General features: G+C 41.2%; 1 protein-coding gene across 1 annotated transcript in view; it reads right to left on the minus strand.

The window, feature by feature from the left end:
- RPS6KA5 (ribosomal protein S6 kinase A5) overlaps window positions 1-26,482 on the minus strand; it is a 190,419-nt gene that overhangs the window by 101,790 nt on the left and 62,147 nt on the right. The window contains exon 2 of the mRNA XM_049769792.1: window positions 16,511-16,582. Coding sequence (XP_049625749.1) covers window positions 16,511-16,582 — 72 coding nt within the window. The remainder of the gene's footprint in view (window positions 1-16,510; window positions 16,583-26,482) is intronic.

The following is a 26,482-nucleotide window of genomic DNA, read 5'->3' on the forward strand; positions in this document are numbered from 1 at the left end:
TATGGCCCAAAAACCAGAAGGAAAAAAAAGACTTAAAGATAGTACTTCTTGCATTATTGGAACCCCAAAACAGAATTTTGGAAGCATGTCTGTATTTGGTGCTTAATGAAATTAAGCATCAAATCTGAGCATCACTCTTAAATTTGTCTCTCCACATAGTGGATTCAAATGCTCGACTGGCCGTCTTCAGCGGTCTATGTACCACTATGAATCTAACCATCTTTTGTTTGTCTTTGGCCCACACTGGGTGGTGCTCAAGTGCTGACTCCCGGCTCTTCGCTCAATGATCACTCCTGGCTGGCTCAGGGGGCCATACAGAATGCCAGGAATCACACCCAAATCTGCAACATGCAAGGCAAGTGCCTACCTGCTGTACTATTACTCTGGCCCTAATCAACTTTTTTAAAGCAAAGTAAAAGAGCTTTATTCAGGGAAATGTAAAAATGGAAACTGTAAAAGAAACGTGTTTAAGGAAAAAATATAGGCTTTTCCAGAGGAGAGAGGGTGGGGGTGGCACATAAAGAAAAGAAAAAAATCACATATTTTACTTAGAGATATAGGTGATCCCTTAGAATAGATTGGAATGCACCAACTGGAATCAACTTTATCACAGCTGGGACCCTTTTCAAGATACTCTGTCAAGAACTGTGAACAAAAGAGGGCTTGGTTCCTGGTCTTCCAAAACCTGACTGAACTTGAGGTAAAGTTCTTATTTGGAGAGCCCATCTCCAAAAGCCAATTCTAAGAAAAAAAACATGATCAGGGCCGGGAAGGTGGCGCTAAAGGTAAGGTATCTGCCTTGCAAGCGCTAGCATAGGACGGACCGCAGTTCGATCCCCCGGTGTCCCATATGGTCCCCCAAGCCAGGGGCGATTTCTGAGCGCATAGCCAGGAGTAATCCCTGAGCATCAAATGGGTGTGGCCCAAAAACCAAAAAAAAAAAAAAAAAAAAAAAAACATGATCAGAAGGATTAATTCCTTACTTAGCTGATAGACACTGTGACCATATAAATGAGGCTAATCTTTCAATTGAAACACCATTTTGGAGCCTGTTAGAGAGCTATGAATACTTTTTTAGCCACGCAGTTATATGAAAGGAGAACTGGCAGGCCAGAGAGATAGTACAGAAATTAAGGCACCTGCCACTCTAGGTATCACTGTGGACTATTGCCCCCAATACTACATATATCATTCTCCAAACACTGTTTTTGAGAACTGCTGGATGTGGCCACACACACTCACACACATATAGTCAGTTCTGTTCAAACAAAAACATGATTTGTAATTCTGTCCTAATACCAGAACTTGCTCTATCAAATAAATTAAACGACTTAAACATGGCATCAAGTGACATGGTCTAATTCTTTAACCTCTTCCCAACCTGCTTTTCCAAATATGAGTTTCTTGTCCCATCTGTCATAATTATTGTTCTGAATCAGTTGTTTAGTGCTTTTTGATGTCATAAAGTTAAAACTGGTAACTTAAAAATAAAATCACAGGTTGCCATGTCAAGACCCACTGCACAACTTCTATTGCTGATTTATCAAGCTAATGAAAAGTTATCTTTTTTCTTTTTATAATTTTTGAGCCACACCCTTCAGTGCTCAGGAGTTATTCCTGACTCTGTGCTCAGATTACTTCTGGCAGACTTGGGGACCATATGGGATGTTAGGGATCGAGCCTGGGTCGGTCACATGCAAGGCAAACACACTACCCACTGTGCTACTGCTCTGGCCCCAGTAAACTTGCTAATCTTTGCTTTGAGCAAAATTGAGCTCATTATTTTTACTCTAAAATTTTATTAAAAAGACCATAAAAGGGTGGGGAGGAGGGAGACTTGGGACATTGGTGATGGGAATGTTGCACTGGTGATGGGTGGTGTTCTTTACATGACTGAAACCCAAACACAATCATGTATGTAATCAAGGTGTTTAAATAAAAAAAAAAGGAAAAAAAAAAGACCATAAAAATTTTACCGGTTTGTCTATAAAAATCTATTTATAATGTCATATAAAGAAACACAAGAAAGTGGATGTGTTTCACTAAGTATAAATGTGTCTACACAAAGGCATTATTTTTCAGAAAGCAGCTCTGAGCCATAAAAAAAAAATAGAGAAGTTTCCTACTGTGCATCCTTTATTTCAGTACTTAACTGGGACATACAGCTCTCACTGGTAGGTAAAGGGCTCAGTCTCTGAGAACTCCTGCCAAGAGTACATTTTATTTTTATTGAGGCAAGAGGGTGCAGACTTTGAACTACACCAGACAGTATTCAGAAGTTACTTCTGGCTATGCTTGGGGAAGAGAAGGTCACAATGTGTGGTACTCGAGGAAGGATGAACTATGTGATGATGGGGATAGAAAACTAGAGTCAGGGGTTTGTCTTGCATGAGGCCAACCGGGTATGATCCCTGGCAGACCACATGGTCCCTTACCACCAGAAATGACACTTGAGCACAGAGCCAAGAATAACCCCTGAGCATTGCTGGGTATGGCTGAAAAACAAAAACAAAACAATAGAACCAAAAACCAGAGTCATTCACAAACAAGCCAAACTCTGTAACTCCTGAACTGTCTCACTTGGCCCCACATGTTAAATGGGCTTTAAACTGTGTCTACGGCACAATTCAGTCACTAGCCATGTCATATTTACTCAGGTGTAACTTCAAAGCATCCAAACAAGAAACTTGAATTATTGCTTTAATTTTCATTTAGATGGCAGCCCCTGGGCCATATCCCAGGCTCAATGATCCCGCCCTCTGCCCTGTGGCCCACTGCTGTAGAGAACCTGATGACTATTCCCTAGAGCTTCTGTCCCTGCGGAACACACTCACTGTCAGCCTTGCTTATCCCTGTTGTATATGTGGTTCCTATTATATAATTCCTGTTACATAAACCACTGAAATGTGAATGTGAAATAAAAGCAAAAATGAGCTTGAATGTTTCGGGGTGGGGAGATAAAAACAGGTCCTTTTTTTTAAAAAAAAAAAAAAACAATCAAAAAACAAACAAATTTTCAGAAACTGCTGAAAATTTAGGTGTGGGTGAAACAGTTTTAAAAGGTGAAGGGAAATGGTGAAAATCTAGCAGGATTTTTGTACTCAGATTACTTCAATGTGCTTAATTCTCACTCTATGTTAAGGAATCTTTAAGGAATCTGAAACTTAATTTTACGTGATGCCGTAAAAAGTATGATTTAGGCAAAATTAAATTAATTTCATTGCTTAATGAAACTATTTTCAGAGTATCTTGTGCCCACATCCTAAGACTGGCAAGTAAATATATATGACTATATATAAAATGTATGTTATATATTTTAATAGTAAAATAATATGTAGATAGCACATGATTATATATATGCTTATACTTTTCAAATGATTTTTCTACTTTTACAAACTTTTGGGATTAACTGAAATTACCAACAAGTCCACCCTATGAGAATATATCTGCAAACGAAAGGCCACATTCAGGGCTATAGAAAGGCTCCTGCTTCTCCTTCTGGAATCTTGTTAAAGGGAGACATAGCTATCAAGCATCCTAACTATGCTTTTCAGTCTGCTTTCAAATTCTTACAAGCATTCCTTTTGTGTTGTCACCTAAGTTATTGCTAAGTCTGACTGTTGGACAGAACGACAGCTCTGTGAACACAAACATTGCAATCAGAAGGCCCAGATTCCATCTCCAGCACCACACAGGAGTCCTCCCTGAGCACTAGCAGGTGGGCCCCAAATGACAAGAAAATAAAAGTCTAATTATTCTAAAACCACTTGATTTCCCATTCCCAGAGAATCCTTAATATAACCTCTTGTCTCTAAAGGATCTGGCTTCCACCTCCCTCTTTCTAACTTTAGGTGTTAGAGACCTCTTCCCAGCTAAGTCCTCCCCCACCCAGCCTTTCCTTGTAAAAAAGATATAAAATGGGGGAATTGAAAATTGTTTCTTTTCACATTTTGGTAACCTCAGAAGATCAGTAAGACTCATTTACCACCACTACCTCATCCTAGCAGTCTCTAAGCCCTAATTTCCTCTTACTGCTCTGCTTAGACCACTTTTCCTGTACCTTCTTTTCTTAATCTTTCAAAATGTCATGAAATAAATTTTCCTTTTTGAAAATCAATTTCAAAACACATTGGAAATAAGATGTATTCGGTTTCATGCATTTGTCAGACAGAAGTAGTGACTCCCAAATTTCTCTAAACAATGGGTATCTTCACTACACACGAAATTCCAAACACTAAATGACACACATAAAAATAATTATTTCTAGGTCATTTTAAAATGAAAAAGGAGAACTGAGCCTACTGACTTATAACTATTTTTAGATTTTGTTACTGTTGTAAGGACTGCTAGGATCATAAGAGCAAAATTTAAGATAAATAAGAAGTAGAGTAATTACAAGTGGATTTTGAGGCACTGTACAAGTAGTGACAGAGGCTAAGAAACATGCCTTGTATGCAGCTGACCTGGGTTTAATCTCCAACACTATACATCAGGGGTCTCAAACTCAATTTACCTGGGGGCCGCAAGAGGCAAAGTCAGGGTGAGGCAGGGCCGCATAAGGGATTTCGCTTACCGAATATTCGCAATAAAAAAATTGCATTAGTAAGAAAAAAATCGCAAAAAATCACATTAAACATTTGCATATCTCGAACAGAACTGCTCGGGGTATGCGAGTGTTTAATGCGATTTTTTTTCTTACTAATGCGATTTTTATTGCGATTATTCGGTAAGCGAATAATCGTGAATATTGCGATATTTGAAGGCCGGCCACGGGCCACAAAATTTTGTATGGAGGGCCGCAAACAGCCCGTGGGCCACAAGTTTGAGACCCCTGCTATACATGATCCTCCAAGCACTCATATAAATGATCCCTGAGCACAGAGCCAGGAATGATCTTTGAGCATTGTGAGTGGTAGTCCAATCCCTTCTCTAAAAGGTGTATCTAAGAAGATGGAAAACTTAAAAAAATAAAACAAAACACCAGGATCTAGAAAATTACTGGATGCCTGGTAAGTGTATGATTGTAAATCCAAACCCAGCACCAGGTGTGCACTAGGAGATCGGGCCATTGCTCCAAACTCTTACTGCCTGTGTGAAGGGCCTGGATAATGGTTCAGTGGCCCAAAGCACTTGCTGGGCAAGTATGAGGCCACAAGTTTAGTCAGATGCCCGCTACTTGTGAAGCGGTTCTTTCATTTCTGCTATGGATTCTGCTACTTAGGGATCCCAGAGAGGCAGGACTCCATAGATAGTTGGGGGGGGGGGTGAGGAAGTATTCAGGGCAAGTATGAGGTTCTAAGCATTAGCCCGCATGTACAGAGACAGTGAATCTGAGACTCCCCTTAAGAAGAAGAGGAGAAAATAGTTACAGGATAAGATTCTCTGTAGAATCCATTTCTATATCCATTAAGCAAGCATCATCATCATCATCATCATGATCTGTACCAGTTCCTAACAACATGGATCTATGTGCTGAGGCCAACCTGATTCTCAAGATGGATGATCCAGAGTTAATAGATTATCTCTTTTTTGGGGGGGTGGAGAGGAGGAGGGGAAGGGGTTGCAAACCCAGCAGCGCTCAAGGATCACTCCTGGATCTGTACTCAGAAATCACTCCTTGCCAGGTCAGGGGCCCATATGAGATGCAAAAAAAAAAAAAAGGGTCTATCCCAGGTCGACTGTGTGCAAGGCAAACACCCCACCGTTGTGATATTATTCAGGTCCCAATAGACTATTTCTTTCCCCTGGGCCCAGAAGGTTAGAAAACCAGAAAATCTGGCCAGGCAGGAAAGAAGAAAAAGCTGCAAAAGAAACCAATGACCATAGTCTGGGACTATGACCAGTCTTGGAAATACCTACCAGGAGTCAATCATCACCTAAGGATTTGACTAAATGAAAAATTCAGGAGAACCAGGCAGGCTGGCCAGCAAAGAAGCATTTCCACTACACAGTCCTGGCCCTGCTTCAACATGCTATTTTTTTAGATCAGAATCTGTTTATTGCCAGCCAGTGTTGATGGCCATCCCCATGAATGGGAATAGTTACCTGCCAGAGCACAGCTGGATGCTGGTATCCCCACCGGGTATTACAGTTCTGCAACTCTGATACAACCAACGCAGGCTGCCCCTGCCCACCCTGTTTCTCTCACTTGCTTGAGCTTCATTGCAGAAGTCAGAAACCCCCAAATCCCTGTCCCAGTGGACAAAAACCCAAGATAGCATGGACAAAAGTCAAAAGGCATGTGTGCGGGCAAGGGAGACAGAACCCAGTGGGAGCCTCTGAATATTCTGACTCCACAGTTCTCTAAGAGTTAGAACAACATCAACACTGAATTCTGGAACCAAAGTGTCAGGAACGGGGAGTGTATGGAAATGCAAAATTATAATTTTTTAAATGACAATTTTGACAATTTAATGAACATACTTTTAAGACTACTATTTTAACAGGGACACCTTCCCCAATCCTAAGAGAAGAAAATGACAAATGATGACTAAGTCATCTTATTTTGTACAAGTCTTGAGTCAACCCAAGTCCCGCCAACCCCCATGTTCTCCCCAAAAAGTAGCGGCTGGGTCTTCAAGCTGCTTGGTGCGACTTTCAGCGCCCTCTAGTGGCAAATGACACAGCAGAAAGGGAAAAATGAACAAAAACATTTAAAAAAAAAATAAGGGTCCACCACCATTCACCCGGGTGGTGTATACTCTATGACTGAAATCCAACTACAAACATTTTGTAACCACGGTGCTTAAATAAATAAATAAATAAATTATTAAAGTAAAAATAAAGGTGCTATATTAGGGATGAATTTATCTGGAGCCAGTGAGTTCGTAACCATAACAAGTACCACGGCAAGGGTGACCCTTCACACTCAGAGAAACCTGTCTCATAGTCTTGCTACAACCTTCTGCACCAGTATGCTGACAAACCCCATCCCAAAATGCACATGGGAAGGAAAAGCAATTTCTGAGCAGGATGCCAAAGAGTGGGGCAGCTCTGGAGATAGATTTACAGCTGGCACTTTGGTTCTCTCTGCTGTGGATGCTGCCCCCCAAAGCTTTAAAGCCCAGCAAACATCTACATTACAGAGCTACCACCACCACTACCACCACTACCCCACACATATCCTTCTGTTTGCAAGGGTTGTGGGACAGGTAGGGGAGCACAGGAGCACCCAAGATCTCTAGCTCTCCAAACAGTATCTGCACATGGACTGATTAGTCCCAAGAATAGAGAAAATAAGTGCAGGGTTTCGGTGGAGAAATGACAGATCAAATCTAACCTGAGAAAGATTGTTTTTCTGGGAAGAGTGTGGAGAATGAAGTGGGAGGACAGATTCAAGGGGACACTCATTATGGAGAATGGTGGGAAGTTAGATTATGGAAGACACTCAATATGGAGAATGGAGGGAAGGAAACTGTGGGGGATCCTTAGTATGGAGGATGGAGGGAAGGGCAAATTAGGAGAACACTCAGTATGCAGGATAGAGGGAAAGATAAAGGGGGCACTCGGTATGGAGAATGGAGGAAGGACAGATTCAGGGGGACATTCAGTATGAAGTGGGAGGTTAAAAGTAAGCCATCTTCTGGGGGGGGTTGTATTTCCCAACGGTGGGAAACACTTCGGGTTTCATGATCAAATGTGTCTGAAAAATTAGCACCCACTTACATATCTAGATCATCTGAGAGCTTGCAGTTTGTTAGCTATTTTAGAAGCTAGGCTTCTCCATTTCTGGGTCTACAACAAGCCAAAATATGAAAATATACTATCTGTAGGGCAATCTGAAAGTTTGATTACTCATTCATGTATAACAGTATTTGTACAATGTATACAACATATGTATACAATAACCTAAAACACAAAGATAGTTCAGAACATAAAATCTATGAAAGGTAAGTGAAGAAAACGAAGAAAAAGAAATATGAGGCTGGAGCAGATACAGCAGATAGGACATCTGCCTTGTACAAGAGTTACTCAACACTCTATATGGTCCCCCAAACACCCACCTGGAGTGATCCCTGAGCATTGAACACATGTAGGTGTAGCCCTGGGATTGGGACAGATAACTAAAAGGCTTGGACCAAATGCGCTGTGTGTGTGTGTGTGTGTGTGTGTGTGTGTGTGTGTGTGTGTGTGCGCGCGCGCCATGAATGTCTGGCCCAAAAATGAACAAAAAGGGGGACTGGAGTGATAGCACAGTAGATAAAGCATTTACCTTGCACACAGCCAATCTAGGACAGAACTGGATTCCCCAGAATCCCATACGGTTCCCCAAGCCATATGGTTCTGAGCCTGCCAGAAGCGATTTTTAAGTGCAGAACCAAGAGTAACCCCTGAGCACCACCAGGGTGGTCAAAAAATTACAAACAAACAAAAAAAATTATGATCTTTTCATCTGGTATGATTTCTGTTTCTCAATTTGGGGGTCACACACCTGGTGGTGCTCCATGCTTACTCTTCTGGAAGTGCTTGGGGAACCACACGTAGTGCCAGGAATTAAACTGCGATTATTAGCCAGTATAAGGTAAGGCAAGTGCTTTACCTGCTGTACTACCCCTCTGGCCTCTCAGTGATGTAATTTTTTTTTTTTTTTTGGTTTTTGGGCCACACCCGGCAGTGCTCAGGGGTTACTCCTGGCTGTCTGCTCAGAAATAGCTCCTGGCAGGCATGGGGGACCATATGGGACACCGGGATTCGAACCAACCACCTTTGGTCTTGGATCAGTGATGTAATTTTTAAGGTAGTATACAAATTAAATTCTCAGAAATGCTAATGGAATTTCAACTATCAATATCTAATTTATTTTTGTTATACATTTCTTGCAAGAAACAGAATTTTAGCTAAAATTACTCCCACAGATGGTAACAGAGTGCCTAGGTATGAAAACTCAGCATCTATCCTTAAAAGTCTTAAATAATTGTTTTCCTTATTTAAGGTACAGCTTTCCAATGAAGTTCCCTCTCCAGTCAATAACTAGACTAATGATTTTCCAGCTTCATATCTATTATCTTGTTAATCTTATAACAACATTGTAAGAGACATAATTAATTTAAGCTGATAGTGACAGGCACACAGAGTTCATGTGGTTTACCAAGGTACACCAGTAGATCGTGGTAATATCAAGATTCAGTCTAGGATCTTCTAAGTCATTCTGATACCCAAATACTTTATAATTATAAAATCAAGGAACTAGAAGAAATCAACTTAGCTGCACCCTTGAAAATTACTGGGCAAGGGGCCGGAGAGATAGCACAGAGGTGTTTGCCTTGAAAGCAGCCGACCCAGGACCTAAGATGGTTGGTTCAAATCCCGGCATCCCATATGGTCCCCCGTGCCTGCCAGGAGCAATTTTTATTTTTCCTTCTTTTTTTTTGGTTTTTGGATCACACCCAGCGGTGCTCAGGGGTTACTCCTGGCTGTCTGCTCAGAAATAGCTCCTGGCAGGCTTTTTCCTTTTTTCATAATAACTAAATAACTCCAAAATACATGAATATGTATGATAGACAAAAACAAACAAGGGGCTGGAGCAGTGGCACTCAGTGGTAAGGTGTATGCCTTGCCGGCGCTAGCCTAGGATGGGCTGTGGTTTGATCCCCCGGCATCCCATATGGTCCCCCAAGCCAGGAGCGATTTCTGAGTGGATAGCCAGGAGTAACCCCTGAGTGTCACCTGGTGTGGCCCAAAAAAAAAACAAAACAAAACAATCAAACACAATCAGGGGCCAGAATAATAATACAGTGATAGTACTACATAGCCAACTCAGGTTTGATCCCGGGCATCCCATATGATCCCCAAAGCACTGCCAGAAGTGATTCCTGAGCAGAGTCAAGAGTAACTCCTGACCATTGATAGGCATGCCAAAACCAAAACAAAACCACTCAAAGTAAAATACTAGTCAGGCATTTTACAAGTGTGTTAAAATGCCTTCTCCTGATATAATTGGACAGACATGGTCAAAAGGAAGACAATAAGAGCTAAGAAAGAGCTAAGAAAAGCTAAGAAAGAAACAATCATTATTCCCACAAAGAACCTAAAATTTCATCATGAATAAAAATAATTCTAAAATATGAACCAGAAAAATTTCCTGGATTTGAAAGTATTAATCTCAAGAAATAAGATAAAGAATATAGGGGCCGGGTAGGTGGCGCTGGAGGTAAGGTGTCTGCCTTGCAAGCGCTAGCCAAGGAAGGACCTCGGTTCGATCCCCCGGCGTCCCATATGGTCCCCCCAAGCCAGGGGCGATTTCTGAGCACAGCCAGGAGTAACCCCTGAGCATAAACGGGTGGGGCCCAAAAACCAAAAAAAAAAAAAAAAAAAAAAAAAAAAAGATAAAGAATATAAAGGACATATTTGTTAGAGATTTTCTTCATATGACAATAAGTGAAAAGCAGGCCAGGTGGGGAACACAAGGATGATCTTTATCTTTTTCTTTTATATTCTTTTGTTACACTTGGAGATGCTTAGGGGCCACTCCCAGCAATGCTTGGGGACTAGGTACTGCTAGGTTTTGAACCCAGATCTCCCGCACACAAAGCACACATTCCAACCCTTTAAGCCATCTCCTTAGTCGAATATAAGCATGACCATCAGAGCTGACACTCTACACACAACAGTGGTAAAGGAAAGTTTAGAGAGCTATTCCGTGTTGGGTCTCCACACAGTACTTTCAGTGCCAGCACAGCACTGAAAAGCGATGGAAGCGATCTAGGAAGCATCTGAAGAGCGGGACAGGAGAGCACCAAGGTGAGGGTGCAGTAAATCAGAGGATGGAGACACAAGAACCACTCCAGGGGAGGAAAAAAACATCAGTTGTGCCAGAAAGTGGGCAGAATTCTGAGGAAAAGACTGGAGAAACCGTGTGAAGGCTGAAAGCAAGGCAAGAATTTGATCATACATTCAACTGAAAAACATCCAAAGTTCTAAAACAGGGAATACTGTCTGGTAATATAATAATTCAAATAATGTGTATTAATAGGGTTGCATATCATTGTATAATCAAATATATTATAAAATGTGCAAAGAGGAGTCAGAAGACAAAAAGGCAAATGGGTTGAGAGTTTACTAATAAAATTTTAAGCCTGAGGACACCACTGATGGCAGAACTAGCTGAAAGAAAAAAGCAAAAAAACCAAGGGTCACACTGAGAAAATAATTTTAGGACTGAGAAAATAGGAATAAAAGGTCAACATAGAGAAGAACCAAAAGTTGTCTCCAAGTTTCTAGCTCAGACAATTACTCAACTGAGTACCAATAGACCAAAAAAAAAAAAAAAGAATCACTAAAAAAAGACAATCATTCTGAGTAAGAGAGAATATTCACACAGATTCCATGGACCTTGGTATGAGAGAAAAGGGTGAATATTTAATAGTCAAATATTCCACAAAGCCTTCACAATCCATGGTGAATATAATTTTTGGCTCAAAATATACAAAAATTAATTCATCAGAAGTTTTTGGTTTCACTTCCACAGAAAATCTGACAAGACACACAAAGACATCTGATGAGGTTTTTCTATTATTCTCAGAAGTGCTGGGGGGGGGGGGGGGAATCATCTTTTTAAAGGATTTTTTAAGGGAACAAGACAGAAAGATTAGTGGTGAGATTTCTGAATAAAAATCAAGATTTTATTATATTCATAATAAAACTTTCCACCTCCTCTTTTTAGTCATCAAAACTATGATTTAAAAATGTACAAGTGCCCACAATGGCATTTCTTAGTGATTCCATCTTCTCCTCAGAATAGCCCCCGGCCTGTCAGCTGACACAAAAGAAAAGCAGCGGCCATGGTGAAGAGTGGGCTCCTCAGAGGACAGCACAGGGCAACTGCTGGGACAGAGTGGCAGTGATCTCTGAAAGTGTGGGTTCAAATCACTCAAACAGTAGGGTCTGAGAGAATGTAAAAAAGCTTTCCTGTTGTGAAAGAAAAATACATAGTGGTTTGAATGTTAGACATTTGATTATTTCAAAGCTTCCCATGTATGTTAATCACACGTTTTCTGTGCTCTTGAAGTGCCTTAGATGGCCAGAGTGATCTCTGTCTCAAAGGGAAGACAGGACTCATTTCTGAGACCTGTATCAGGCATTTTCCACATGGGGAGACTTTCACTTCCAGGTCAATATTGCACATCCGGATCAATCTTTCACTTCTAGATCAATCTTTAGTGGCTATTCTGCTGTCTTTCTACATGTAAAAGTTCCTGTATAAGCAACACAGCCTCAGACCACCAACTCCTCAACGCTATTTTTGTTCAATAAAGACATTTCTTTGGTTTTGAACCCCATAAACGTGACACTGGCTAGTTTTACAGTCAACCCTTTTAATTTTTCTTTGTTCACCAAGTTATTTTTGCACTTAGAAACTCTCTTAAGGTCACTACATTAGAAAATCTTAGTGAGGAACTATTGGCAGAACTACTTGCAAACTTTTATCTATTTCTTTCAAGCTTTTATACATCTGACAGAAACTATTTCACCCTCACTTTTGGAAAAAGTTTTTGCTAGGTATACAATTCCAAATTGATAATTCTTTTCTTAGAACATTTCACAGCTATTTCTTGCATTCTTTTGTCACCTTCCCGGCTGCTACTCAGTGATTGATTGTTGATCTAATAACTGTTCCTTCATAAATAAGTCTATTCTCTCTGGCTGCCTTTAGCATATTTCTCCCTCTCTGATATCCATCTGTTTCTCTACGATGAAGCTGGATCTGGATTGCTAGGGATTTGCTCTCTTATCAGTTGATAAATGGACAAACAAAATTGATCTGCTCAGATAATGAAATAATAGTGATCCATAAAAGGTAATGAAACATGCTACAATAAAGATAAATTTAAAAATTATTATGCTGAGTGAAGATGACATATACCATTCCATTTATATGAAATATCAGGATAGACAAATAGATGGCATCAGAAAACACATTAGTGATTGCTTGGAACAGAGGAGGATATAAGTTTGCAAAGTAAGAGAAAGCATATTCAATTTCTTTTTGAATTAAGAAAGATATTCTAAAATCTAAAACATATCTGAATCTAAACATTAAATATAGGAACTGTATGATATGTAAATTTGATCTCAAAATGGTGCTCAGAAGAAATTGCAGATTTATATATATTTCTGGATTAATATTAACCTAAACAAAGCTTTTAAGATGTGATATCACAAACACCATTAATTTTTTTTATTGGGGAGTAGGAGAGATTTGACCATACTTAGCAGTTCTCACGGACTGTTTTGGGCTCTGTGCTCAGGAGTCACTCCTAGAAATTCCCAGGAGACCACAATGTCAGAAATCGAACAGGGAATTGGCAGTATGCAGGGCGAGTGCTTTGACCCCAACACTATGTCTCTGAGCCACAAACACTGTTCTTAAGAGAAATGAGTAAACCAAGGTATTGGGCAACCTTTTGAGTAGATATTATTATTGCAATGGGATTAAGATGGGAATTGAAGATAATGCTTTGATATTTTGAAAGCCAGTTTCTGCATGATAGAAGTTGTATTTTAAAACATTTTTTTTTATTTTTATTTTGGCCATATTGACTAACATATCTTTCACAGTAGTATTTTAGGTACATTGGATTAACATTTTAGGTACATTCAATTAACATTGAATCAGGGGAATTCCCATCACGAAACTTGCCCTCCTTTCACCCCCGTTCCCATCTTGCATTCCATATTGTTCACCCTCAGCCCCCGGGCTGTTAGAATAAGTGGTCCCCTCTGTGTCTAGCTTACTCTACCTTTCTTTTTTTATTTTAACATAATTTTTATTTTGATCATAGTGGCTTACATATTGTTGACAATAATATTTTAGGTACATATTTACATAAAATCAGGGGGGATTCCTATCACCGGTTTGTCTTCCCATCTCCTCCGTTTTTGTCCTACCTTCCATATCCTCTTCCCTCACCCCCAGGTACAAAAATTTCAAAGGCCAGTATGCGCAATAAACCTCCAAGTTGAAAATTACACTAAACTCTCCCCGACATTAAAAGCCGTAGTTAAGAGAATAAACATTAGATACGTTCACTTATAGTTGTAAAATCTGGCTCCTCCGCTCAGGGACATCATGAGGGCTTTAGTCAGCAGTGATTATTTATTAAGGCTCATTACCAAATGGCCTAAAAACACAAAATGACACACATGAATTGAGACATACAGATATCTATAAGAAAGCTGAGATCTGTGGCTGGGAATCAGAAGAAATTTCTGGGGGCCAGAGAGATACCACAGCAGTAGGGCATTTGGCTTGCAAGCAGCCAACCCAGGACGGATGATGACTGGAATCCTGGCATCCTATATGGTCCCCCAAACCTGCCAGGAGCAATTTCTGAGCACAGAGATAGGAGTAACCATCAGCACGGAGAAGAAATTACTGCCCTCCTGCTGGAGAACCAGCCCTCAGGATGGGCAGACCAGTCCACTCAGGTGGCCAGCTGCAATCCAAAGGCTTGGCCTCTGAGACAGGAAGTGGAACTTTATAGCATAAGAAAAATGGTCCATCTCGAGACATTCTCTCCCCTTCTAGGGAAAGAGATGATGGATGGAAATGGGATAGAAATTGTCCATTGCTTCTCTACCTGAAGGAAGAGAAATGGGAGGAGCACATTCCCAGGGCGAGAACAAGCACAGAGCAGCTCACTCCTGAATGCTGAAGCAGCATGCATCGCTCCTTGCCAGGCCAATGACAATGAGACTGGTGGTCCTCAGGCAAAAAGAAAAAAGGTGGCAGTGCCTGGTTTAGGAATTATTTCAGAATTTCAGAAAGCAGGGCATAAAATCAAACAGGAGGCACTGCTAAGTAGGAGGATCTCTGAAGCTGACCCAGTCAGTCACATGCCCCTGAGGCCCTGATTCTGGAGCAGTAAGAATGAGGGCAGCACAGAATAAACCAGAAAGGTAAACTCATCTAAAATACTAACACCAGTGTCAACATCAGCGTCAAATAGCATTTTGGGGCATGTTAACACCAGCATCAAATGGCATTTTGGTGCACGATGATGTTTTGATATGTATTTATCCATGTAGACATTTATTCAGGCAATGTTTTACAATATAGAAATGGTACATTCTCTTCTGCAGCTTTTGAGGTTTGTTTTCACTGATTACATAAGCTTTCAAAAGAGTCCGTAATGGGTACAGCAGAAAAGGCAGCTTGAATGCAGACAGCTGATTCGGGTTTAACTGCCAACACCCCATATATTCCCCTGAGCCCCACCAGGAGTGATCTGTGAGCACAGGGCCAGGAGCAAGCTCTGAACACCACTGAATGTGGTTAACAACAACAAAAACAAAAACGTGGAGAGGCAGGAATAGTAGGGGCCAGAGAAATAGTACAAGGGTTAAGGTGCATGCAATTTAGCTCCATTCCTGGCACCACAGGATCCCCTGAGCATTGCTGGATGGAGCCCTGGAGACTCCTTAACACCTTCCGAGTCCCCCACTCCACCCCACATAATACCCAGCACTGCAGGGCCTGAGCAACACCACATCCTCAGGTCCTTATCTTGAGCTGTCAACTCAGTCAGCTAAGAATCTCTGCGACCCCAGACCTCCTGAGCACCACATGGAAACACCATCACACCCCAAAAAACATTAAATAAACAGCTCATTTCACTTAACTGTTTCCAAAACACTTAGTTCCACATTCCAGTTAGCCAAAGTTGTGTTGTTTCTTTCTGCAGGTTCCTTAGCTTTTTCCTGACTCAACATAATGAGTGCTGAACACCAGTACAGGTGGATGAGGTCTGAAGGACTTGATCAGTACACAGCACTTCTGAGAGCCTGGCAAGTGCTCAAAAAACCCTGGTGGTGTTTTTACATCTTGTCCTGTGCAGTGACTGAGCTCATTTCTATTCCAGACAGCAGTACAAAGTGACTGGTTTTCCTAAATCCTTGCCAATTCTTTTTGTTTGTTTGTTTGCTTCCTAAATGAGTTTTCCTTTGGGCCTCCCAAAAGGGGAATAAGTTGGGGATGTGGGTGAGATGAGGGTGTCACTGTGATGTGGCACAGCCTGGGCCCAGAAGTGTTGGGAGGCACCAGGGTGGGTCCTAGCAGTTATGCAAGAAGCCAGGCAACAACCCTAAACTCACTCATATGAAGCCTATGCTCCAGCCCTTGGAACTGTCTCCCAGGCCCCTTACCAATTCTTTATGGAGGGGAGAAGGAAATTCCCAAGCCATGCTCTAAGGGCCCAGGGCCCCTCCCAGTGATCCTATCAACCAAACCAGTGGTTCAAATCCAAAGATGTGGAGCTACTGGAGCCTTTGGGGGCTATGATTACCCAACAATGCTTTTGGGACTCCAGAGTCACACTCAGATAGCCAAGTCTTTTCCATTTTGCCTTTCATATTTCTTCTATAAATGGTTTGATCATATTCTTCAACACTTCTCTTACTGCATTTCAGTGCTTTTGACATTTTAACTGAGTTATAATTTGGAGATATCAGGCCTTTGTGCTAAGAATAATAAGAATTTTAGACATAAAAAAATAATTAACTTAAGACTTACCACCAGTTCCTAAGACCTTCAGGAGTTCAAAATTTTCAATCCCCACCTTCTCTGCATGTCCCGTTAAGTTAGCTAAAAAAAAAAAGAAAGAGAGGGAAAAAAAGAAAATAATTAAGGGGATGAGCTTCATGAGGGTTTCCTTTGACTTGTAGTTAACCAGGATTCACTTTATAATTACATATTAAACTACACAGCAACGTGGGATGCCATTTTCTAGATGTTAAACATCACAGTACCACTGTGGTTTTTAGAAATAAATGATCATGTATTATTTGTACCATAAATAAACACACAAAAATAAGGTGTCAAAAGAATCTCAAGTGATCAATGTAACCTGAAAAGAAACACAAATTCTAAAACATTGATAGAGGTGTAGGGGAGAGGAAACTGGACAGATTTGGAAGATGTGTTCGCTTATTCAACAAATATTTACCGCATGTCTACTAAAAGCCACCCCCAGGTTCTAGCCTGGGATCAGCTCCCATTTCTGGTGCGAAGCAACTGGAATATGTGCTGCCTGCATTAATTACCCTGCGATTAACATAAGACTCTCGTGTCTTGGTTTTCCTCTGCTCAGAAATCAGTGTTGATTTCAAACTCTGACATCTCTACCAGTTCTTTGGGGTTATCCCAAAGTATATTTAAAGACATAAGCTCTTCAATAATAATTTATTCTATCCTAAATACATTTAGAAGGCTAGAGAGATAGCATGGAGGTAGAGTGTTTGCCTTGCATGCAGAAGGACAGTGGTTCGAATCCCAGCATCCCATATGGTCCCCCGAGCCTGTCAGGAGCAACTTCTGAGCGTAGAGCCAGGAGTAACCCCTGAGCGCTGCCAGGTGTGACCCAAAATACAACCCCCCCAAAAAAAACTAAATACATTTAGATAGAAAAAAAATACCCAAGGTATATTTAAAGACATAAGCTTTTCAATAATAATAATAATAATAGTAATAATAATAATATATTCTGCCCTAAATAAAATTAGTGTGTTATATAAATGAGCATGTTCAAAGTTAGAGACAACTGAATTCAGGTCCTATCCTAAGAGGTGTCAATGTATGTACTATATTTGGGAACAAAGTACTTCCAAACTAATACTTCTCATTTCTTTTGTTTCGAAGTGCCAGGAACTGAACCCAGTGCCCCATGCATTGCAGCCATGACCTTCTACACCAGAGGAAGCTCAAGAGATCTAAATGGTGCCAGCCACATGCAAGACTCCCTTACTATCTTTTACTCTCCGATCCTTACCCATTGAATGTAATTAGTTATTTGGGTACTCTGAATAAAACTGATCTGCTAGTTATGCTTTTTCAAATGCATTATCCAATTCTGTGGCTTGTCTATTTGAAGGAGAGATGTGTGGAATGGGCAGGTCTACCAGTGGTGCCACTTGAACCAGGTAGTGGCAGACCACTGGGGGAAGCCACCTAGTGGAGCTCCAAGAGTTATGTAGTGCTGAGGATTGAACTTGATCTTCTGAGCTACCTCAGATCTCAGCTTACCTTCTCCTTTTTCTTTCTTTTAAAGTTTTTATTTGTTGGAGCTGGAGTGATAGCACAGTGGGTAAAGGGTTTATCTTGCATGTGGCCAACCCGGATTCAAACCCTGATACCCATATGGTTCCCCATGCAGCACTAGGAGTGATTCCTGAGCAAAAAACCAGGAGTAACCCCTGAGCACCTCCAGGTATGGCCCAAAAATAAACAAAAAATTTAAAAATTTTGGGTTATACCCAAATGTTGTTTGGAAGCCATTTCCAGAAATTCATGCTTGAGTGACCACGTGATGCCAGCTACAAAACCCAGTTTGGCTACAGAAATGTACTGTAACTGCTATACCATCTTCCAGCCCTAAACTAAAATCACTTTAATCAGAAGACCTTCACATGGAACTCTTGTGAAACCTTCTTCTTTGAGTTTTCTCATATGGCATTTTTTTTAATCATCATTTTAAAAGCTCTGCTGGGATGACCCTGGATGACTGAAACATTGTTAGGGTAGCTCAATTAATATGGCACTGCAGGGCCAGACAGCACCACATTCTCTAGCTTTCCCATTGAACCACTGACTCAGTGAGCAGAGAACTGCATGAGAGAGCCCTCCAATGACTTCCCCAAATTCAACCAGATTAATCTTTGGATTCTCAGAAATGAAAGAGCATTTAAAAAAAGATAAATATGGAGGGGGTCGGAGCAATAGAACAGTGGGTATGGCGCTTGCCTTGCACGCGCTCCACCTGAGTTCGGTCACCGGCATCCTACATGGCTCCCTGAGCATGCCAGGAAGGGGTCCTGAGCAAAGCTAGGAATAGCCCCTGAGCACTGCCGGGTGTGGTTAAAAAAGACAAAAAAAAAAAAAAGATAAATATGGAGCTAAAGAGATTGTATAGTAGGCAGGGCTCTTGCTTTGCACATGGTCAACCTGAATTAGATCTAACTTGGGTTAGAACCCCAGCACCCCCGAGCCCTGCCAGATGTGTTCCCTGAGTGTAGAGCCAAGAATAAGCCCTGAGCACCAACAGGTATGGCTACTGTGGGAGCAGTAGCTCAACAATGTCAATATATACTTTGCTGTAGGAAGTTAGGATTGCATCCCAGGTGGACACTGCTGAAAGTGACCTTCATGTACCACTGGTAGCAACCACCCATGTATCAATGATACCATGATCATTGGTAGCTCCTACCGATCAGAAGTAACCCCGTCCCTCCAAAGATTGGGGATTTTTTTGCCTTAATTTTCAAATACTTTTCTACCCATTCTCCCCACACACTGAATTTCCTATCATGTAGGAATATCATGCTCCTATAATGAGCAGCAGACCACATATATGAGGTGATTCTGTAGTTAGGGTGCACAGAAAGCCTGGAGTCAAGGCTTGTACAGCTACGTGTTACTCAATTGTCCTGAGAGAGAATGGCATAGGTTGGCTTTAGATATGTTCTGAGAGAGTTCTGAGATTCCATTAATGTTTTCTCAAGTTTCTTCCCATTCTGAACATGACTTTCTATTGTTCTATCTTCAAAGTTCACTTGGTTTTACTTCTGATATTCCTATTCAACTGTTAAATCCATCCAGTAAATTTTTATCACTAATTTTTTTATATCTAGAACTTTCATTTGTCTTTTTAATGCTTTGTACTTATCTGATTATATTTGTTTTTTGTTTTTTTACTCACTGAAAATATGTCATTTCATTGTAGATACTGCAAAAAAAATTCTTGTCTGCTACTGCAGTATCTCTTTTCAGTGGTTTTTCCTTCTTGGAACATGATTTATCTTCTTTATTTTCATACAGTGGTTAATTCTGAGTTCTATTCTTACATTTAATATTATAAACTTTCATTTGTGAAAATTTTGTAGACTTCTCCTTTCCCTCTAATACGAGATATTTCTCTTTTGTTTGTTTTTGGACCACACCTGGAGATGCTTAGTGTTATTCCTGACTCTACTCTATACTCAGGTATTACTCCTGGTGGTGCTCGAATGGGAGAGGAGGAGGAGACCATACGGGATGCTGGGTATCAAACCTAGGTCGGCCATATGCAGGGCAAGAGTCCTGCCAGCTATACTACTGCTCCAGCCCCTAGAGTTCTCTTTTTTCTCAACAAATACCCTGACTTGAATAGAAAACTCTCATGGTTAGGAGCCTGTTCACAGTCCAGGTCAGATTTCTGTCTTCAGTGAGCGCTATTCTGAGGCTGCCATATTCATACACCCGCGTGGTCCAGAGTCAGTCAGAAATGGGTAAATACAAACCTGAAGGCCTGCCTGTGACTTCTCCTCCTGGGATTTCTCCAAGCTATTCAGTGGTCAGGATTCTGTGGTTTCAAGTGTTCTAGTTTCCAGGGCCAGAGACACTCTTGTTTTTCCACTAGTGCCTCCAGGGTCTGAACTGTTAACTAGCCTGCAGTTACAGTCCATGAAAAGGGAAAATTACTTCTTATTGCTTCCTCCAGTTCCCCCTCCAGCCACCAACTTCCCTCATTTCAGTCTCTCTGCTTCTGGCCTGTCTCTTCTCTTCTCTCCTCTTCTCTCTCTCTTTGCTTTGAAGCTGTTCTTTTTACATTAAGTCCTGGTTGGATAGCTGTTTTCTGCAAGGAATCTCTCCAGTAGAAAGTCGTATTCTGTCATTACAAGATGCTAAACCTTTCCTACCATCAACACTGTGATACTCTACTTTTAATTTAAGTCTCCTAGCAAGTTAACTTGAAAAGGTAAAATACATTCTAAAAATGATATTATAATGGCCCATTGCAGGGATCTTGAACTTTACCCATATGATTCTTCATTTTACAAAGACTTACACCTATAGAGACATATCAATAGGAAGTTCTCATGTTTGGACATGGGAATTATCAAAAAAAAAAAATTAGGGCTGGAGCAGGCAGGGCATTTGCTTTGCATGTGGCCAACCTGGGTTGGATCCCTGGCATCCCATATGGTTCCCTGAGCACTGCCAGGAGTTATTTCTGAGTTCAGAAGCATGAGTAACCTCTAAGCACTGCTGGGTATGCCCCCCCACACACACACACACAAAATTTAATTGTGTCAAAAAAAAAAAAACAAAAACCAGCTAAAAGCCAAAAGTAAATAAGCTAATCTTGCATCTTAACCAGTGACACACATCTCTTCAAGTACATAAATTGAGGTATCTAAGTGCTATTATTGCATTTCTATGCTATTATTTGTGATTATAAGCCTTTGAGCACGAGCTTCTAAAAATAAATTATGATTCTTTTAATTAAATTGTTAACCTAAAGAACAAGGGCTCAAGTTTCCCGGCAAACACTAACATTTATTAGAACAGGCCTTTAAATGTTTACACATTTTATTTCACCCGGAGGAGAAATAAACATTAGCCAATGACAGAAGTTGCCTGCATTTCTGAGTCATTCTGAAGAAGCCTTGATAAAAGTTCAGCCTGTTATGCTGAGTCTGTGGTGTGAGACTCCCAAGAGAGAGAACCGCCCATGTCTTTCATCATATATGAAAGTAGATGATACTACTGGGATTGCAGAAGCACTTTTCATGCCAAGGCACACCTCTGTCCAACCCCTGCCAGTTTCTAATCTAATTATTTAAGAAGCCAAAATGTGAGTCCACAAGTTAACAGATGGTGGAGTCAGGTGTTAAAAGAACCTTTGTTTTGTTTTGCTTTTGTGCTTTTTTTTGTTTTGTTTTGTTTTTGTTTTTTGGAGGGGCCAGACATGGTAGTGTTCAGGGGTTATTCATGGCTATGCACAGAGAAAGTCTGGACAGGCTTGGGGAAACCATATGGGATGTCAGGGACTGAACCCAGGTCAGTTGCATGCAAGGAAAATGCTCTGCCCACTGTGTTATCACTCTGACCCCTAAAAGAACAGTCTTGCTATCAGCTCATTACTTTTTGCTACAAACTCTGGTAGGGGGTAGGACTGGCCTACCCCACTGAAGCTGAGTGGAAATTCATTCTCCTATAATACAGAATCTTCCTTTTCTACACAGAGCACTGAACTAAGTTAGTTTTGAGATTCTGGTGGGACCTAGTGCCTTACTAGAACAAACTAACCACAATGTCACAGAGCTAAACACAATGGTGCCACGATGATTAGATGAGGGCAGGAAAGCAAGTGGAGTCCCCTTTGGCTTTTAATCTAAACTACATGCAGCTTCTTCCTCCCAAGGATACTCACTTTATTTAAGGAACAGATAGTAAACAAGTCAATGAGTCAATGTACAACTGGGTAAATTAACTGTTTTATTCATAAAGGGAATTTTTCCACAGAATTTGAAACCAATGCTGAAGGAAGGGGAGTGGATAAAAGCTAAGTACAGCTTTGCCACTCTCAAAGGCAACTCTCCTTTCCCTGCTAGGCAGGTTTGAAGAGCAGCTGAGAGGCCTCTGTATGGCCTGAGGGTGCTTGGAAACTTCATTAACAGGCCCTGCAGGCCACTGTGCCTGGATCATAGTTCCCGAATGATTCCGAAGAGACAAGAGCAGACTGAGTAGGCAGAAATTGGGCATTTGTAGATTTCTGGCTCTATAGGAACATAAGGGTAAATAAAAATTAAAAACCTTTGTACTCAACCCCTAACTCCTAACAACAACAACAACAACAAAAATTAGCTCCTTCCCACATAACTTGTGAAAACTCTTACAAATGCATGAACTAACAAAGAATCCTCACAACCTTCAAATTTTTATTGTTTTTGTTTTAGGGCCACATTTGGTGATGCTCGGGGGTTACTCCAAGCTCTCTGCACACAGGAAATGTTTCTGTCTGGTGCTTGGGGGACCACATTCGATGCTGGAATCAGACCCAGATCGGCCATCTGCAAGGCAAGCACCTTCTCCACTTATCTCTCCAGTCCTAAGCTTCAAAATGTTAGACTGGAGCTATTTAGTTAGTACATTGCAGTTGTTTCTATATAGCATCTGTTTTGATTCTCCAATTACAGGATTGTTCTCTTATTCCCTTAAAAAAAAGTTTAGCGATTGTTAAAGATGAGTAAATTTGGACCAAGGTAATAAATACACATTTTAATATTTCAAAGTCTACTTTAATACCTATCCTCCTCCTCCTTTTCTTCTCGCTCTTTTTCTTTTGTTCTCTGCAGTACCAGAGAAAGAATCCAGGGCCTTCCTCATGCAAGCCATGTACTTTGCCACATCCCTGATCACTATCTCTACTGTTCATAAGCTTAGACAGCCAGCTCTTATCAAAAGCATGGAGAGGGGCAGAGCAATAGTACAGCAAGTAGGGCATTTGCCTTGCACATGGCCAACCCAATTTGATCCCCAGCATCCCAAATGGTCCCCAAACCTGCCAGGAATAATTTCTGAGTAAAAAGCCAAGAGTAATCCCTGAGTACCTCCAGATGTGACCGCTCCCCAAATAAAAGCATCTATAGTTTTCTTTTTTTTAATATTTTTTTTCTTTATTTAAACGTCTTGATTACAAATATGATTGTGATTAGGTTTCAGTCATGTAAAGAACACCCCACTTAATCAGTGCAACATTCCCACCACCAATGTCCCAAATCTCCCTCCTTCCAACCCCACCCCTACCTGTACTCTAGATAGGCTTTCCAGTTCTCTCATTCATTCACATGATTATGGTAGTTCTCAGTGTAGTTATTTCTATAACTGCACTCACCACTCTTTGTGGTGAGCTTCATGAAGTGAACTGGAAGTTCCAGCCCTCCTCTCATTGTCTCTGAGGATTGTTGCAAAAATGACTTTTATTTTTCTTAAAACCCATAGATGAGTGAGACCAGAGATGAGTGTGTGTCTCTCTCTACCTCTGACTTATTTCACTCAGCATGATAGATATTGAAGGGCATCTTGGTTGTTTCCAGAGCCTGGCTATTGTGAATAGTGCTGCAATAAATATAGGTGTGAGGAAGGGGTTTTTGTATTGTATTCTTGTGTTCTTAGGTTATATCCCTAGGAGTGGAATAGCTGGGTCGAATGGGAATTCAATTTCCAGATTTTGGAGGAATCTCCATATTGTTTTCCATAGAGGTTGGACTAACTGGCATTCCCACCAGCACCAGCAGTGGATAAGAGTTCCTTTCTCTCCACATCCCCGCCAGCACTGATTGTTCTCATTCTTTGTGATGTGTGCCAATCTCTGGTGTCAGATAGTTTTCTTTTACATTAATACATTCCCATGTTTAGTCATTTACAAGACAGTTGTGAACACTTCTAATACTTTTATTAAAAACAATTTACTAGAGACTAGAGAGATAGCACGGAGGTAAGGCATTTTCCTTGCATGCAGAAGGTTGGTGGTTAGTATCCTGGCACCCCATATGGTCCCCTGAACCTGCCAGGAAAGATTTCTGAGCATAGAGTCAAGAGTAACCCCTGAACGCTGCCAGATGTGACCCAAAAACCAAACAAAAAAAATTCACTAATTTTCTTATTATGAAAATGTTAGGAATAATCCCATTAAAAACTCAACTCTTCATCAGTATTAGAAGTCTATAAAGTGTACTCTCTGGTTAGGAAATCACTTTTAAGACTGAATTTAATTAAGCCCTTACAGGAAATCAAAATTTTTTTTTGTTTGTTTTTTGGGCTACACCCGGTGTTGCTCAGGGGTTACTCCTGGCTGTCTGCTCAGAAATAGCTCCTGGCAGGCATGGGGGACCATATGGGACACCGGGATTCGAACCAACCACCTTTGGTCCTGGATCGGCTGCTTGCAAGGCAAACGCCGCTGTGCTATCTCTCCGGGCCCGGAAATCAATGTATTTTTAAAACAGTATTTGTCACAACTCAAATGAATTTCAATAGGTAAATGATTCCCATTCCAAAAGATCTGGAATTATTAACAGGTTTTTTTTTGTTTGTTTTTGTTTTTTGTTTTGTTTTGTTGCCACACCCGTTTGATGCTCAGGGGTTACTTATGGCTAAGCACTCAGAAATTGCCCCTGGCTTGGGGGACCATATGGGACGCCAGGGGATCGAACAGCGGTCAGTCCTACGCTAGCGTTTGCAAGGCAGACACCTTACCTCTAGCGCCACCTTCCCGGCCCCAGTTTATTAACAGTTCTTAAAGGGAAACTCTCAGGTTATACAATGAAGATGAAGGACTGGCTTCCTTACACTACAATTTTTTTTTTTTTTTTTTTTTGGTTTTTGGGCCACACCCATTTGATGCTCAGGGGTTACTCCTGGCTATGCGCTCAGAAATCGCTCCTGGCTTGGGAGGACCATATGGGACGCCAGGGGATCGAACCGCGGTCTGTCCTACGCTAGCGCTTGCAAGGCAGACACCTTACCTCTAGCGCCACCTTCCTGGCCCCCTTACACTACAATTAAACCTCCAGCTCCTCCTATTATTAATATACCTATGTGCACTGTGGGAACTTATGATTGATATAATTCCTTAAATAAAAATTTTGAGTAAAGAATAAAATCAAGGGCCAAAGTGGTGGCGCAGATTGTAAGGCATCTGCCTTGTGTGAGCTAGCCTGGGATGGACCGTGATTCGATCCCCCTGCATCCCATATGGTCCCCCAATCCAGGGGCAATTTCTGAACATATAGCCAGGAGTAACCCCTGAGCATCACTGGGTGTGGCCCAAAAGAGACAAAAAAAAAACAGGGACTGGAGAGATAGCATGGAGGTAAGGCGTTTGCCTTTCATGCAGGAGGTCATTGGTTCGAATCCCAGCGTTCCATATGGTTCCCCATACCTGCCAGGAGCAATTTCTGAGCCTGGAGCCAGGAATAACCCCTGAGCACTGCCGGGTGTGACCCAAAAACCACACACACAAAAAAACCCAAACACCCTGATATGACCTACTCCCACCCTACAAAAAATGAAAAAAAAAATGAGGCTCACAGTCTGAAAAAGTTAAGACAGGAGTTGGAATGATAGTATAGCAGGCAGGTACTTGCATTGCACATGGCTGATGCAAATTCAACCCCCAGCACCCCATATATACCCTCCCCCCCTGCCTAGACCAACCCCATTAGGAGTGATCCCTGAGCATAGAGCCAGAAATAAAGCCCTGAGCATAACTGGGTGTGGCCCAAAAGCCAAAAGTTAAAAAAAAAAAAAATCTAGGAACTAAATAAGCAAAAAAGTGACCCTGAAACTCTCCTATACCCCCCACCTTCAAAGATAAATATCATTAGAGCCAAAGATGCACAGTAAGGAGGTAAGGCTTGCCTGGCACATAGGTGACCCTCATTCAATTGCCCAGCACCCCATATGGATTTCTAGAGCCCTGCCAAGAATGACCCCTGAGCATAGAATCAGGGGTTACGTCCTGAGCATAGCAGGATGTAGCCCCCAAAGTTGAAAGATAAAATAGTTAATCCTTGTCTGATTCTTTCAGAATTTTAGTCCTAAATCTATGACTGAAAAATATGGATTCTTAACCCGACATTCGAGATCATTCTATTAGCAAATATAATTTGTAATGCATGTATAATGCATATAAGTGCATATTTCAAATTGCTAATATTGAAC

Source organism: Suncus etruscus, chromosome 3 (genome assembly GCF_024139225.1).
Source record: "Suncus etruscus isolate mSunEtr1 chromosome 3, mSunEtr1.pri.cur, whole genome shotgun sequence".
Classification (NCBI taxonomy): domain Eukaryota; kingdom Metazoa; phylum Chordata; class Mammalia; order Eulipotyphla; family Soricidae; genus Suncus; species Suncus etruscus.